This window comes from Trachurus trachurus, assembly GCF_905171665.1.
Source record: "Trachurus trachurus genome assembly, chromosome: 14".
NCBI lineage: Eukaryota > Metazoa > Chordata > Actinopteri > Carangiformes > Carangidae > Trachurus > Trachurus trachurus.
Genome location: NC_139903.1, coordinates 30,089,544 through 30,106,085, shown reverse-complemented (window position 1 = coordinate 30,106,085; position 16,542 = coordinate 30,089,544). Strand labels below are relative to the sequence as shown.

General features: G+C 41.7%; 2 protein-coding genes across 2 annotated transcripts; both read right to left on the bottom strand.

Annotated features, from left to right (window-relative positions):
- Positions 1–5,382: 5,382 nt before the first annotated feature.
- On the bottom strand, positions 5,383–6,333 carry LOC310996575 (olfactory receptor 51I2-like; the record flags this gene model as incomplete). The annotated part of the gene is made up of 1 exon (XM_083985997.1): positions 5,383–6,333. The coding sequence occupies exon 1, from the start codon at positions 6,325–6,327 to the stop codon at positions 5,383–5,385; it is 945 nt and encodes a 314-aa protein (XP_083842123.1). The 5' UTR covers positions 6,328–6,333.
- An 8,249-nt stretch (positions 6,334–14,582) lies between these two features.
- On the bottom strand, positions 14,583–15,545 carry LOC310996574 (olfactory receptor 51I2-like; the record flags this gene model as incomplete). Its single annotated transcript, XM_083985996.1, has 1 exon — positions 14,583–15,545. Exon 1 carries the CDS (start codon positions 15,525–15,527, stop codon positions 14,583–14,585), a length of 945 nt encoding a protein of 314 aa, XP_083842122.1. The 5' UTR covers positions 15,528–15,545.
- Between the last annotated feature and the right edge of the window lie 997 nt (positions 15,546–16,542).

The window sequence follows — 16,542 nt, the reverse complement described above, 5'->3', positions numbered from 1 at the left end:
ACGAATCTTGCGAAATGGACCTGGTCCAGCCCCGTTGGCGTGGCGAAGCTGCGCTGAGCTTAGACTTCGCTCGGTCTAAGAAACTAGGGCCCTTTGTGTCGTTCCTGAGCATCGGTTGGTCAATCCGGTTACATGCTGCTAATCCGACATGCAGCTATTTCGACATTGACTTATAATTGTCGGAATAGCGGCATTAACATTATTTTTCAAACGTCCCACTATTCCGACATTTTTTTTTTCATTGTCGGAGTAGCGGCACTTTACTATTTTTCAAACATTCCGCTTTTCCGACATTGATTGATTACCTTATAGTCAGATGTGTCCTTCTGATTTTTTTTTTTTTTTCATCTGAGACACTGTTTCTCATACACAAATACATAGGCCTATTAGAGAAGAAAAAACAAACCCTCCAAGTTTAAAAACACACCGGCAGCTGAGATTTGGGAGGTTTTTGTTTTTATTGTAGCCTATTAAAATGCAAGATCATTTTCTGACTGCCCGATGCCATGTATCTCGCTTTCTTTCCCCCACCCTCCGCCCGTTGTCTTCGTTGTCACTTTGTTGTCACTTTGTTGCCGCTCCACAGAGCGCACATGGCTAATTAATATGCACGTGCTGACCATATATGGTTGTGTAGGCATTCCGGGGGCGGAGGTGTGTTCACGTGCGCAACTGCGCACCATTCTTGGATCCAGTTTGATTTATCAAAGAGAAATTGTGGAGAGTTGTGCACGCACAGTTTGATAGATCTGAAAAAGGTGTAAATATTGTGGGTGTCTTTTCGCTGTAGGCCTAAGCAAAACATTTAGTAGCAGCAGTTTTACACTGCTTACTTACAGTTTTGATAAATGAGGCCCCAGGCCCTAAGCCCAGAGCCCAGACGCTCACATATGCAGCTCCGCGGCTCATCCGCGGCGCTGTCCGTGGTGCTGAAGGTGACAGGTTAACTTGACAAACAAACTGCAGCATAGTTCTGTTTGTTTATCATATGTGTCAGTTTTGTTTGTGACTTGGTAGTTTAGTTGTTGAGATTAAGAACATCATTCCCTCATCAAACCAGTGATAGGCATGCTGAAAAGAAAAGAGAGAGAGAGACGCGCCTGCATATCGCAGCTGTAAAAAAAAAAAAAGACCACGTGTCGGAATAGCGGTATCAAAAAGTGTCGGACTACCGGCATGTCTAGATAGAGGGATGTCTAAATAGTGGGCGGACCCCGGTCAATCCTGGGCTCCGTAGTCGACCTTAGAGCTTCTGATACTTTTTGGCCTATTGAATCTAAATCCTATTACTACTTTAAAGGGTTACACGTGTTACAAAAGGATCTGTTGTATCATAAATAACTGTGTGTTTTTCAACTTCCACAATAAATTTCTTAAGTTTTTCCGCCGTTTCGTCCGTGAGTAGGAAGGAGAAGAAGATAGCTCGGTTTCTCCAAAAACGGAGCTCCCGCTCTAGTTTCTGAGAAAAATGCACTTTTGTGTCAAGTGGCAATCTGCTCATTTTTTTCCCATTCTGCACTCTGCAGTGTGGCATGTCTCCCAAATGATTTCTACGGCTAAATTAGTATTTTTGTCGGCAAATCTGGGGGGTGTGGAGTGCAGCGGTGCGGGTCTCTGGCCGCAGCGGAGACAGCTCCGTGACTGTCTGCTGGCGAGTGCTTTGGGACGGGGGGTGACCGCCATTCCGAAAGACTGCTATTCCGACGGTCCGCTATTCCGTAAATTTCCGAAGGTCCGTCATTCTGAATATCCGAGGGGCCGCTATTCCGAAGGTGTCAATCGTGGTGATTTATTTTGAAGAGTCAGGGACCGGATTCTCTCGTGTGTCTTTGTTTGACTTCCTGTCCGGCTTGACGGGGCGGCCGGCTCAAAGGAAAAATTGGAGAAACCTCAGGGTGAGCAACAGAGGAGGTGGTAGAGTGGGTTCGTTCACTAACCGGAAGGCCGGTGGTTCGATTCCCGGCTCCTCATGTCTGCATGTCGAAGTGTCCTTGGGCAAGACACTGAACCCACACCTGTCCTGTGTGAATGTGTGTGAATGATTAGCTCCCAAAAAAGCCTGTCTGCGAACAGAGCTGTATGAATGTGTGTGAAAGGGTGAATGTGACCATTATAGTGTAAAGCGCTTTGAGTGGTCCGAGTGACTAGAAAAGCGCTATAAGTGCAAGTCCATCCCTCACCCAGACAATATGATGTTGTAGAGGGTATCTTTTGGCCTGGACCAGCCATTCAAAGGCCATTCCCTCTGCTTCATGGGCCAGTTCAAGGCCACACTTTTTTTTTTTCTTTTTTTTTTTATACAGATTATGATAATAGACACTCTCTCAGGTACCCTGTGTGTGAATATGGTAGTCCTCTGATATGTAAAACTGTTTTAAACTACAATCAAAACATAATGGTTTTTATAAACTGCGTGATCTTGGTTTTGTTTGAGTAATCGGTCTCCTTGAATGCTGCTCTGGGGACAAAGTGTTGCATGCTGTATGGCTGTCGGCTTCAACCTAACAGTCTATGGCTACAACACCAGCAGCTCCGCCTTTATATCCCGAAACCCATCAATCAGACCTCAGATCAGAGATGAGATTTAGATAAACCTATATGTAGAATAGGGAATCCCACAATATCAGATTTCAGATCAGCAATGAGATTGAGTTGCCTACCACAACAGCAACTCCCCCCAGCAACCGGTGGTCAACGCCGCTCGTGATGGTACAGGATTGGATGAAAGGGTCAGGTTACCTCAAATTAGATGAGATTTAGATTTGACAGCTCCACGCCCATTTCCGAAGTTTTGTGATTGTTTGTCTGGTGGTGATTAGTTTTGGGAGCAATGATGAAAAGACAAAGAAAAATGCAAAAGAAGAAGGTGACATCTCGTATTTGTATAACGTTAGCGTCCCTACAAAAATACTTATTTAGCCGTAGAAATCATTTGGGAGACATGCCACACTGCAGAGTACCGGTAAAATGAACGGATTGCCACTTGCACAAAAGTGCATTTTTCTCTGAAACTAGAGCGGGAGCTCCGTTTTTGGAGAAACCGAGCTCTCTTCTTCTCCTTCGCACTCTCGAACGAAACGGCGGAAAAACTCGCAGTTTTTTTGAGGAGCACGTTGGAAAGTCATTCTTCAACCACGTGAAAACCGTTTGTTTCTAGGTGATGTACAGAGTTCGCTTTGATGTGAGAAAAAAGGTAAACAAATAGCCAAAAAACAGCAATTAGTGAGGTCGCGAAAGAGTTAATAGCTTACTGTCAGATATTGATATATGAAAGGAGGCTCCCACATGCTTGAGCTTTACACATGTCTAGAGATTTGATATAGTAGCCTACACACACACACACACACACACACACACACACACCTGTGGCTGTGCTGTCTCTCTCTGTTCGTCGGCTCTCTGGACTGTTTGGGCTGTTAATAAGTGGACATGGACGGCCCAACCCGTCCAGACGCGCTGGTTTGAGCCGAGCATATGACTCGGTGAGGCCGGGCTGGGCCTTGGTCTTCTTCTTCTTCTTTTTTTTTGGTTCAAACAGGGAATTAATGCTTGTCGTGAATGTAAACACACTAACGTCAGCGCGTCACTTGAAGCACCACTCTGCTCCAACAAACACTACCACGGCCAAAAATAAAACTACCAGGGCTACGTCTTCTTGTTATGTTACTGCTCCATGGTCGGGTCAATATCAACACCGCTTTAGAGTAGGCTATTATCTATTTTCTATTATCTATATCTTTACCAGAGTGCTGTTATTGACCTCTTTTTCTGAGTTATTCAACTTAACACCGATCAGGCATAACATTATGAGCACCTGCCTAATATTGTGTTGGACCCTTTTGCTACAGAATGCCCAACAATCTTTGATGCACTGTGTATTCTGACACCTTTCTATCAGAACCAACATGAACTTCGTAAGCAGTTTGAGCAAGAGTAGCTGGTCTGTTGAATTGGACCACATGGTTCAGCCTTCGTTCTCCACGTGTATCAATGAGCTACACCCCAGAAGAACGGCAGTTTTTTTAGATGCTCTGACCCAGTCGTCTAGCCATCACAGGTTAGCCAATGTCAAACTTGCTTAATTCCTTCTTCTAACACATCGACTTTGAGGACAAAATGTTAATTTGCTGCCTAATATATCCCACCCACTAACAGGTGCCATGATAAATTGTTATTCAGTGTTATTCACTCCACCTGTCAGTGGTCATAATGTGCCTGATGGGAGTATGAAGCTATATTTTATTTGTAGGAATAGTGAAATTATTTCCTGCTGTGCAGTTATTTGCAAAGTATTATAATGGTCTTTTATTTGCATCAAATGAGGGAAATCACTTATTCCCCAGGCACAGGAATTAAACACAGTACCTTCTTGCTTAGAAGTGAGAGTGCTAACCACAGTACCACCATGCCAGCCAATGCGTAACAGTATTGAATCAAATAAATCTATGTTCAAAAGTGTCTGTCAGACGTTTCATCCCATGTACTTAACTCTGAAATAAACCAAACCCAATCAAACCCAACTGGGCAACTGAGCCAACTGTTTCAATATGTGGGCAGGTTGCTACTGATAGGGTAGTGAAAAGAGACAGTGACAGGCACATTATGCTGGAAGTGTCGGGGTGACTGGGAATCAAAACTGAGTATTTGCTGCTCATTTTGAACCCACTGTCAATAATAAAGATTATGTGGTAAGATAATAGGAGTATTATATTCTGTTGTGGAGTATACATCACTAGTAAAACTAACACTTTATTTTGTTCTGTTAGGTCGGGACTTTCATTTGATCTTCTCTGAATTAATTAAGCCACCAGTTTAGATCCTGTCTCTTGTCATTGTTTAATAGAAAATGTAATACGTATATTATTATTTCAGATCTCATACTGCTAATTGATAACATTAGATCAATCCATTGTCTACACTGCTCATCTATGCAGGGTTGCTGAGGCCAGAACCATCTTGTAGAGAGAAAAGAGAAATTACCACCATACCACTGTGCTGCCCCATTGTTTTCAGCTGCATTGAAATGGAACAGTGAATGCAGATCACAAATATACATTTTACCATGTGCACTACCTGAGATTTCTGTATCCCTGAATGTGAATGTCATTTGAATGTGAATAGAATCTTTTGAAGTCACATGTTCTTTAAAAATTTATTTAGAGTGCATATTTACAAAGTTCAGTATATAACTTAAAATCAAGACAGTTGTTTGGTTGGATTGACCATGGAATGTGGATTCATTCAATGAACTGACTGTTTACAGTTTAAAGGATCATTAACAAGCAGAGCAGGAAATATTTGCACTGCTGCTGTTATGGTTACACCAAGGATCATCTAAAGAAAAAATTCTGAATCATTTACAGTTAGGCAAACATTTTTCTTTCACTTGATAGCAAACATGCATTTAGAGAGAAATATTTCAGAAAAGAATTTCCGTATCTCTTTTGACTGCAAGCCGTAGATTATGGGGTTGAGAATTCCAGGCACAGTATCAAACAGGATGGTAAAAAGCTTTCTGTAGTCTGCATACTGAGGGAAACGATGTAAAGTTATGATAATACATCCACTTATCAACATGATCACATAAACAACCAGGTGAGTGCTGCAGGTCATTAAGGCTTTACTGTTCAGAGACTTGTTCTTACTGGTCAGACAGACCATAGTGATCTTAGTATAGGTGAGAACCATGCTGCCTATAGAGGCTGTAAACAGCACCACTGTGAAAGTGAGGCCATAGACATTATTAATGAACACACTCTCACAGGAGAGTTTGAACAGGGAGGCATTGTCACAGTGAGTATTCTTAATCATAGCCCTGCATCGGTTCAGTCTTATGGTCAGACCCAGCAGAATCCCAACCAGAACAAAGGCCACTCCCCAGGCAGAAACCGTCAGCTTGATCACCATCTTGTTGGTCATTATGGAGGCATAACGCAGGGGATTGCAGATGGCCACATATCTGTCAAAAGCCATAATCATGAGCACAGTGTGACCAGTGGTACTAACAAAGTTTGAGGAAAAAGCCTGGACCACACACTCATAGTAAGTGATGACACGTTCAGAAGGAAGAAGCAGCATGTTCTTGAGTACATGAGGCAGAACACGAGTGCTGCTAATGATGTCACTGACAGACAGGTTGCAAAAAAGCAGATACATGGGCTGGTGAAGGTTCTTGTCAATGAAAATAACAACTAAAATGGTCACATTTGCAACCATTATAAACAAGTAGGAGAAAAGGAGTGAGAAGAACACTGGATAGACAGACTCCTCCGAGACCTTCAACCCCTCCAGCTGGAGAATGGGGCTGTTGAAGGTGTAGTTTTCCATCAACCTGAAAGAACAGAACAATGACATTCAACATTATATTTACATTATGATGACCTTCTAATCTCAGTATCAGAGATTTGATTTTATCTCAGAAACAATAAAAGTTGCAGTAGTGTGTGTTATTACACAGTTGTTAACTGAAATAATTTTATGAAAACAAATGCCTGCTATTCAGTTACACATCCTCAAAGTGTCTATTTCTTTTCTTCACTTATTTGTGTCTCACTTGTTGCCTCAGACAATATCCACCTGCATCTGGCATTGTGTCCTATGTACGAAGCTTTTATAGACATGATTCTATCATGGGGGAAATCAGTTTTCATTTCATCAGACAAATATATGATGCAACATGAAATAATTGTGATGTTGTACTTAACCCTCTAGGCGCCAAAGTCGTAGTATTTTTTTGAATGGCGGAAACCTGGCCTTTAAATTAATCTTTGTGGTCTCCTTGAAAAAGTGTGTGACCGTTCGGTTGAGTTGCCCGTTTACGGTAAATTGAAGCTGATGCTGACCCAGCAAAAGTGTTATCACTATTCCCCGTGCTAGATCGCATTGTTTGTGTTTTACCTTCAGATCGGCATGATCTATAAAGCCAATTACTCTTTACATAATACGATCATAATAATATCTTTACAAGAGAGAAGAAGAAGTACTTTATTTGTCACATATACAGCTAGTGCTCATTATTCCTGTCATAATCATCATAGATAACCCTTATTGAATAACACTGTGCATTGAATAGGCCTAGTCATAGTTACAGTTATCTAGAAACTACAAACATTAAATTTTACAGTAGCAAATATATATGAGGCTGCAACTGGGGGTGGACTTACTTTATTCAGCACAGCAGTAGGTTTGAATTGAGGGGATGTATCTAGAAAACCATGTCATATTTGCTTATCCAGTCGCGCAGTCGTGACATTTTTATTTTTATGACTGGATAAATATATAGCACTAAAGCTGATTAACGAAACCGAAAGTAAAAGTAAAAAACGCTGGTCGGCTCGACCAGCATCTCCGCCACCACTAATAATAACAAAATAACGATAGAGACAGAACGATATATTTATCGAAAATGGGCCCATTAACAAGTGTGACCACAACGTAGCTGCAATGGAGAGTGGCGCTGTTCATAGGTCATAGGCTACTTCATTTGCAGCTGTGGTCGAGAGAGCTATAGAGTGAGTGGAGAGAGGGACTGCTACACCGGTCAATCAGATCAATGTTGTTTTTTATTGTATCACAGTGGTTACAGTAGCCTATATTCAACACACAATTTGAAGGGACAGATTAGATGCTGATTTTGTTAACAGCAGGGATGCAAACAGCGCATCGAAAAGCGAAACTCGCTTTTTTCATGACCAATTTAGGTGACTTGTGTGAATCGTTCAGATCCGAAGAGTTTTTGTTTTTGGGAGGGGGTCTCAGCTGGGGTCAGTAAAATGTTTTTCTAACAGGCTGACAGTGACAATCACGTGAAACTGAGGCGAACTCATTCATGGTTGCCTCTGATTAGTAGACGCGCGACATGCACGCTCATTAAAGCGGCGCGTATCCGCGTGCAGTCGGTGCAACGGCAACACCGTTTTTTCCCCCGTGCATGTCCGTGGAGCTGTGCACCGCGGACATGCACGGCTCCCTACGTTGCTGTGTCAGGCAGGTGTCTCCCACGGAGCTCTGCCCCGTTTCAGAGGTGAAGGAAGCCCTAAGTGGAAAGATGTCGCCTCCGCGAAACTGACACATTATATAGGCCTATATGTCCATTACACACTGAATGAAACATCCCATGTCTTTATTTATTCAGTTTATTTTAATAGTAATAATTATGACTAACATTCAGTGAAGACCTAAAAATCAGTATCTCCAAAATGGAAATATTGCAAAGGAAATTTTTTTTAAGCATATTTAATATAGAAATGTTGGCCTTCTGAAAACTATGTCCATCTATATGCACTCAATACTTGGTTGGGGTTGAACTACTGGAAATGGACTTTTCCGTGATATTGTATTGTACTTATTTGTTAATGGTGAGCACCCCATTGCTCTACAATCTCATAGTTTCAAAGAAAACGGATTGATTGATTTTTACTTAACGGAATGAAACGAAAACAATATAGGCCAGGCCTATATTATATTACTATAGGCTATTGTTGCAACTTTAGAAAAAATAATGCAGGGGGGAAAGGGCTTACAAACATGGACCAAAACGGCTCAGTAATACGCACAAAAATCCAAAAGAAACGAAAATTAACTAAAAAAAAAAACTAAACATCATGAAGTGGTCTCAATCTGTGTTTTACGCATGCCTCTGTGCGTCTGGCACATGTGTCTTGGAGTTCTGAATGGAGGCTGTATGTTCAGCTCCCCTTACATGTGAAATGTATTACATGAAACACGACGAAATTTCTTCACTTAGACTATGAACTGAAAAGTGTGAGGAGAGCTACTGTAGGAACCGGTTTTTCTGGTCAAAGCAAACAGCTGAAGTACTGTTGGGGGCAGGACTTCTGTCTGACAATGTACTTGAGTGAAGTATCCACAAACACACCCATTGGTCAGAGATAAAGAGGATGTTAATGTGTCGCTAATGTGTTACATTGTGTCCAGCTGTCGTCACAGCAATAATTACAAGCACACCTATTGGTCATTGCTAATATGTCTATTAAACTCATTACTTTTAATAGAGCCGAGAAGGTGGAACCTAGTCAAATATTTTTCAGTCTAGTTTTAGAGGTTGCATTTAAAAAATATATATATAAAAAATAAAGTTATTATTTTACATCACGTTCATAAGATGTGTAGTGCGTATCTGAGCTGTTTTCGTCCATGTTTGTAAGCCTTTTTTCCCCTGGATTATATTTTCTAAAGTTACAACAATATATTAATATAATATTGTTTTCGTTTCATTTCGTTAAGTAAAAATCAATCAATCCATTTTCTTTGAGATTGCAGAGCACCTAAAAACCAGAGCACCAGTTCATAGCGATTTTCACAACACTGTCACTCCAGATCAGCGGTACCACGACGCTGGTTATCAACTCGGTAACTCAACCCCGGCTTGTCTTACTGTGAATCTGTGAACGCGCACGTATAAAGGGCAGATTCAAGGCAGCAGACAAATCACAAACAGAGCACTGACGCGTCAGAGAGAAGCGAGGTGACCGCAGCGCAGCGCACACCTAATTTCTCCTGTGAGGAAGAAGAGAAAAAAAAGAAGCCCGTGGTCCGACCCGACCCAGTTATTGAATGTTTATGTTTATTTAGAAGAAGTTTAATTGGTGCTGATTAAACTTGTAAGTGAATGCTGCTCTGGAACGATCAGACCTATTTTAAACAGTGGCCAAACAACAGAACCATTTTATTATATTAGACTATATATTTTCCATTTTTGCTGAGCATAAGGTTTGTTCTAAATTAAATAAAAGTCTGTCCCATACAGACGCGTGTCTCTCTAAACGGGTCCGCTCGGCACACACAGACACACACTGTCAAAACATGGATGAATGAAACCTGTCAACTTTGTATCGGCCGCGTCTTGTAGCCTATTTCTATCGAGGAAAGGTTATTTCAGGATATTCTATGTTTTATCGCCCAGCCCGAAAGTGACATAGGCTATTGCCCGTTCATTCACGAGAAATCATCCAGCAACACTCAAAGAAGGTGGGGAATGAGAAATCTGTGGCACTACTGTATATAGTTCGCTCATTTTTAAAACACAGACGGGTGTGTTTGGAGCTGACGAGACTGAGGACCGAAAAAAGAGAGTGAGACGTATACTGTACCTGCTGTCGTCACATTTTTCTCATTGAAAACTATACTGTATTATTATTATATTGCATTCCCCATTCCTGTTCACTGCTCCGTGCTGCTGTCTTACGGAGGCGTCCTGCTGCTCACAGATGCCACCTGGCGGTTGTTTGGGCACATTGCAGCTTCTGGGGAAAACACAATTACTCCTGTACAAAAAATCCGCGTGACTCTCCCGTGACTCTCGCGTGAATCTCACGTGAAATTGTGCAAATGAAACTAGTACCCACTGTAGGAATGGTGTGGAGGCCTTATGGCTTCAAATTCACATTCCTTATTGCAAACCAATATTAAAGGGATAGTTCACCCTAGAATGATATTTCGCTCATTATCTACTCACCCTCATGTTGACGGGGAGCATACGTCAGTCCGACTGCCCACAAGTCCGACGGCTCATTTCTCCGACTACCCATTCTACAGTGTTGAGGTTAGGTTTAGGGTAAGGTTAAGGGTTAGGGCTACTTAAGTCGGAGAAGTGGGAGGTCGGACTGATGACGCAAAAATAAAGAAATGTATGGTCGGAGTCGGAGAAATGGGTGGTCGGAGAAATGGGTAGTCGGACAGACGTCATGCGCCCCATGTTGACTAAGGGCTGGAAGAATTATCAGAGTCCACCGTCCCTTCTCTGAGTTACAGGGAGGTCTTGGCGTAGCAGTGCATTTCAATGCAACGGTTGCAAAGGGACACCGGAGCTCTTCGTAAAAAAACACACACAAAAAAAAACAAATCTCGCGTGATTTGCGCCGGCGTCAGTGCGGTTACTGCGAATCACGCGAGATTTGGACGGACCAGGAAGAGGAGCTTCGAGAAGCTTCCGCTACAAACAAGCTTAAAATATAGACTTATTTAATTTTTTTCGGGACAATTACGCAATTTGGGGCTTCAGCACAAGACGGACATTACATACGAGCATCATGGAGGTATTTGGATGTTTTTTTGTGTGTGTTTTTTTACGAAGAGCTCCGGTGTCCCTTTGCAACCGTTGCATTGAAATGCACTGCTACGCCGAGACCCCCTGTAACTCAGAGAAGGGACGGTGGACTCTGATAATTCTTCCAGCCCTTAGTCAACATGAGGGTGAGTAGATAATGAGCGAAATATCATTCTAGGGTGAACTATCCCTTTAATATGTTGTTGTTATAGGCCACCATGTTCAAATGTGGATTATTTAGACAATATATGTAGTATGCTGCAGAATGTAACTGACAAAAACTTTGAGGTCTTTTTTGTGGGTGATATGAATATCAATTGGTTTAATAGTAACTGTCCTTTGAGGAAAAGGCTGGGTGATGCAGCTTCTGTATGTAACCTATCTCAGATCATAAATATGCCAACAAGAATCAATATTAACAAGCAAGGCTCACTGTCGTCAACTTGCATAGATCATCTCTTTACTAATAACCCAGAGAAATGTTCAAAAGCAGTGTCAGTAACAGTAGGATTCAGTGACCACAACATAATTGCACTAACGATAAAAACAAAAGCACCGAAAGCTGGACCAAAAGTAATACTAAGGAGAATTTATAAGACTTTCTCAGAAAAAGAATTTACAGATGATCTAAAAAAATGTAAACTGGCACACTGTTCTGGACTGTTGACACCCTGAGGCTGCATTAGTCACCTTTATGAAATTATTCTCAGCTGTTTGTGATAAACATGCTCCCATTAGGAAGCTATCAGTGAAATCAGTTAAAGCGCCCTGGATTCACAACGAACTAAAAAGCTATATTAAAGAAAGAAACTTACTAAAGAAGTCTGCTATTGAAAATGGAAGCCCAGAGAAATGGCTTGCTTACCGTGCACTGAGGAATAAAATCACTAACAAACGCAAACAAACAAAAGAAAGGCAATACTATAGATCTAAATTTGCAGAGTGTAAGGATGATAGCAAAAAAATGTGGAGAATACTTAATGATGTTGTAGGTAAGGGTAAAGTAAATAATACATCTACATTTATTGAATGTGATGGTGTATTTATAACGAAACCAAACGATATTGCAAATTATTTCAATGAGTATTTCATTAAAAAAGTTGACACAATCAGATCCCAAATGTTGCCTGGGCACGGTACGCTTTCAGATTCCATTATCAAAAAAGAGATTATGTGGGGTAAGGAATGTAACTTCAGTTTCAGTATGATCAAGGAAGAGGAGCTAGAGAAACGTCTGTTTCAATTAAATGTGATAATCCCTGTGGCATTGATAATTTAGATGCCAGATTATTGCAGTTATCGGCCAGAATAGTGATGAGGCCAATTTTTCACATTTTTAAATTATGTTTAGATGGTTGTGTTTTTCCTCAGCTGTGGAAGAAGATTACTCCACTGTCGAAAAATAATAGAGAGCCTCTATCAGGACCTAACAGTAGACCGATTAGTATTTTGCCGGTTTTAGACAAAATTATGGAGAAAATAGCATCAATTCTGAGCACCAACATGCCTATAAAACAGGCTATTCCACCTGCTCAGCATTAACATCTCTTACGAATCATTGGTTAAAAAGTATTGAGGAGAAATTAATTGTAGGTGCAGTGCTGTTGGATTTTAGTGCAGCTTTTGACATTATAGATCATGAGTTGTTACTCAGAAAGCTGTCTGCTTACAAGTTAAATGATTCAGCTCTCAAATTATTGAAAAGTTATCGGTCTATTCGACAGCAATGTGTAATTTTTAATGGTACCCTCTCAAGTACTGCAACGCTGAATAGTGGGGTCCCACAGGGGAGCAGCCTTGGGCCGCTACTATACTCCGTATTTGTTAATGACATGCCATATGTATTAAAGCGTGCAGGTGCAGTAATTTATGCGGATGACACGACATTGCATGTCTCTGCAGATAACATTACATCAGTGAAAAAGTTACTTCAACAGGAATTAATGCTAGCCTCTGAGTGAGTTTTGGAGAATAAGCTAAAGCTGAATGTCTTGAAAACAAAGTGTATGGTTATTGGCTCTAATCATGCACTGAGGTCTGAACCCAAACTGTGTCTTTCTATGCAAGGCATTGCTATAGAACAGGTCAAAGAAGCCAAACTGTTGGGAGTAACAGTGGATGAATCTTTGTCTTGGTCAAATATTATCAATAATATAGTGTCTAAAATAGGTTACAATATCTCTAATATTAGAAGAATCACCTACCTGCTGAATGAATCAACTGTCAAACTATTAATTCATTCCTTAGTTCTGTCTCATCTGAATTACTGCCCAACAGTTTGGTCCAGTGCCTCAAAGAAATACCTTTTTAAACTGCAGCTAACTCAAAACAGGGCAGCACGCCTTGCTCTGCGGTGCTCTATCAGAGAAAGTGTCATGAGTATGCACAAAAGTCTCACATGGATGCTGGTGGAGGAGAGACTGGCTTATAGTCTTATAATGTTTTTGAGGAAGACTTATACTTAGACTTACTACTTAGACCCCAGGAAGAATAGTCTGCATCATTATGTAGACTAACGGCTGAAATACACAGGGAACGGCCGCGACGCGAAACGTATGTCGCACGACAGCCGCAGCAGCTCGCGCCCATTCAGTCAATGGAAGCTCCTCCACCGGCCATGTGAGCGACGCACTCCAGCGGCCGTCGCGCGGCGTTTCTCTTCTTTTTCGCCCCAAGTCTATTTTATTTCCTCGTCGCGTACTACGCGGCCCTCCAACAGGTAGAAAACTACAGAGAACTGTGTATAAAACGTATATATTACGTTTAAAAGTGATTAAAATAAATGCCTCATGTACCAGAGGCAAAGCCAGTAGCAGTGCAACATTATGGGGTTTGTTTTTTTTACATTGTGGATCCATGATCGTGTAGTTAAACAGTTAATTGATACCATTTAATATAGTCTGCACTTGCAAACCCTACATAGTCAGCAAATTACCTGTGAAAAAGGTACTGTCAATCCATTTTAACAGGAAGGATGTAAAAATATGTTGAGATGCATAAAGTGCAGTCATTTACTGCAGGCTTGACAAGGTGAAGCTGACAGCTGCAACAACAAACAGTGAAGCCGTGTCGCGTCGCGTCCGTGCCTGGTGTAGCAGTTAAAAAACTCCGCTCCGCCCCGCTCACGTATCGCGTCGCGGCCGTTCCCAGTGTATTCCTGGCGTAATGGGGATCCAATAAACAATAAACCACTGTGCTGCCCCATTGTTTTCAGCTGCATTGAAATGGAACAGTGAATGCATGTCACAAATATACATTTTACCATGTGCACTACCTGAGATTTCTGTATCCCTAAATGTGAATGTCATTTGAATGTGAATAGACTTTTTTGCAGCCACATATTCTTTTAAAATTTATTTAGACTGCATATTTACAAAGTTCAGTATACAACCTCAAATTAAGGCAGTTGTTTGGTTAGTTTGACCATGGAATGTGGATTCATTCAATGAGTTCACAATTCACAGTTTTCATATGATTTTGCTTAATCATTTACAGAAAGACCAACATTTTTCTTTCACTTGATAGCAAACAGGTGTTTAGACAGAAACATTTCAAAAAAGAATTTCCGTATCTCTTTGGACTGCATGCCATAGATTATGGGGTTGAAAATTCCGGGCACAGTATTAAACACTATGGTAAAAAGCTTTCTGTAGTCTGAGTACTGAGGGAAACGATGTAAAGTTATGATAATACATCCACTTAACAACATGATCAGATAAACAACCAGATGAGTGCTGCAAGTCTTTAAGGCTTTACTGTTCAGAGACTTGTTCTTACTGGTCAGACAGACCACAGTTATCTTAGTATAAGTGAGAACCATGCTGCCTATAGACCCTGTAAACAGGACTACAGTGAAAGTGAGGCCATAGACATTATTAATGAACACACTCTCACAGGAGAGTTTGAACAGGGAGGCATTGTCACAGTGAGTATTCTTAATCAGAGTCCTGCATCGGTTCAGTCTTATGGTCAGACCCAGCAGAATCCCAACCAGAACAAAGGCCACTCCCCAGGCAGAAACCGTCAGCTTGATCACCATCTTGTTGGTCATTATGGAGGCATAACGCAGGGGATTACAGATGGCCACATATCTGTCAAAAGCCATAATCATGAGCACAGTGTGAGCAGTGGTGCTAACAAAGTTTGAGGAAAAAGCCTGGACCACACATTCATAGTAAGTGATGAGACGTTCAGAAGGAGGAAGCAGCATGTCTGAGATTACACGAGGCAGAACACGAGTGCTGCTAATGATGTCACTGACAGACAGGTTGCAAAAAAGCAGATACATGGGCTGGTGAAGGTTCTTGTCAATGAAAATAACTGTTAAAATGCTCACATTTGCAACCATTATAAACAAGTAGGAGAAAAGGAGTGAGAAGAACACTGGGTAGACAGACTCCTCCGAGACCTTCAACCCCTCCAGCTGGAGAATGGGGCTGTTGAAGGTGTAGTTTTCCATCAACTTGATAGAACCAAACAATAACATTCAACATTATGTTTACATTATGATGTCCTTCTAATATCAGTATCAGAGATTTGATTTGATCTCAGAAACAATAAAAGTTGCAGGAGTGTGTGTTCCTTACACAGTTGTTAACTGAAATAATTTTATGAAAGCAAATGCCTGTTAATCAGTTACACATCCTCAGAGTGTCTATTTATTTTCTTCACTTATTTTTGTCTCACCTGTAGCCTCAGACAATAACCACCTGCATCTGGCATTGTGTCCTCTGTAGGAAGCTTTTATAGACATGAGGCACGTTTCCACTGCAGGAGTTACTGGTAGGAGTTCCTGGCAGGAACCTTTACAGAAACTGTCCTCCGTCCTCCAGTGGAGACAAGTGCCCTCTCTGTGGCCTTGTCTCCACTGCAGACAGGACCCACCGGGCTCTTATAGCGACATGCGACAGTTTTGATCATTGCGCGGTCGTTGAGCAGTTTTTTTTTTTTTATTGCTCTTGTTGTTGTTTTCCGGCAGAATAGATGATTTTGTAGCAGCATTGATGTGCCATCCATGTCACTGCTTGTGTTTGGCACCACTAGTGGCTATAATGAGGTGGGCACCGCCTCTTCCTTTTGCGCTCCTGTCACTGGTGCGTCACTTCCGGGACAAAGGTTGTCTGGTCCGACAGGTATGGTCACCACGCTGGTCGCTCGGGTCTCTCTGTGTGCTCATGGCATTTGTGTTGTCTTGTTGGGCGACTGCTTGTGCGCTGCTCCAGGTTCCCAATATGTGCTGTGGCGTAGTTCTTGCTTGGTAAGTGTTCTCTCTTTCGGCAATGTAGTAGATGCTGTCTGACGGCTAACGCTAGTGTGGTCTCAGGTAAACGCCGACGGCGGCCGGAGTCCTCTCTCCCTCCCTCCTCCTGTGCGAGTGGGTGCGTGTGTGTGCCCCAAGTTTGGTCATAAACAGGTATGTGTGTATTAGCGTAGCAAGCAACCGCAGCATTTCTTAGTAATGTAGCAACACTAAC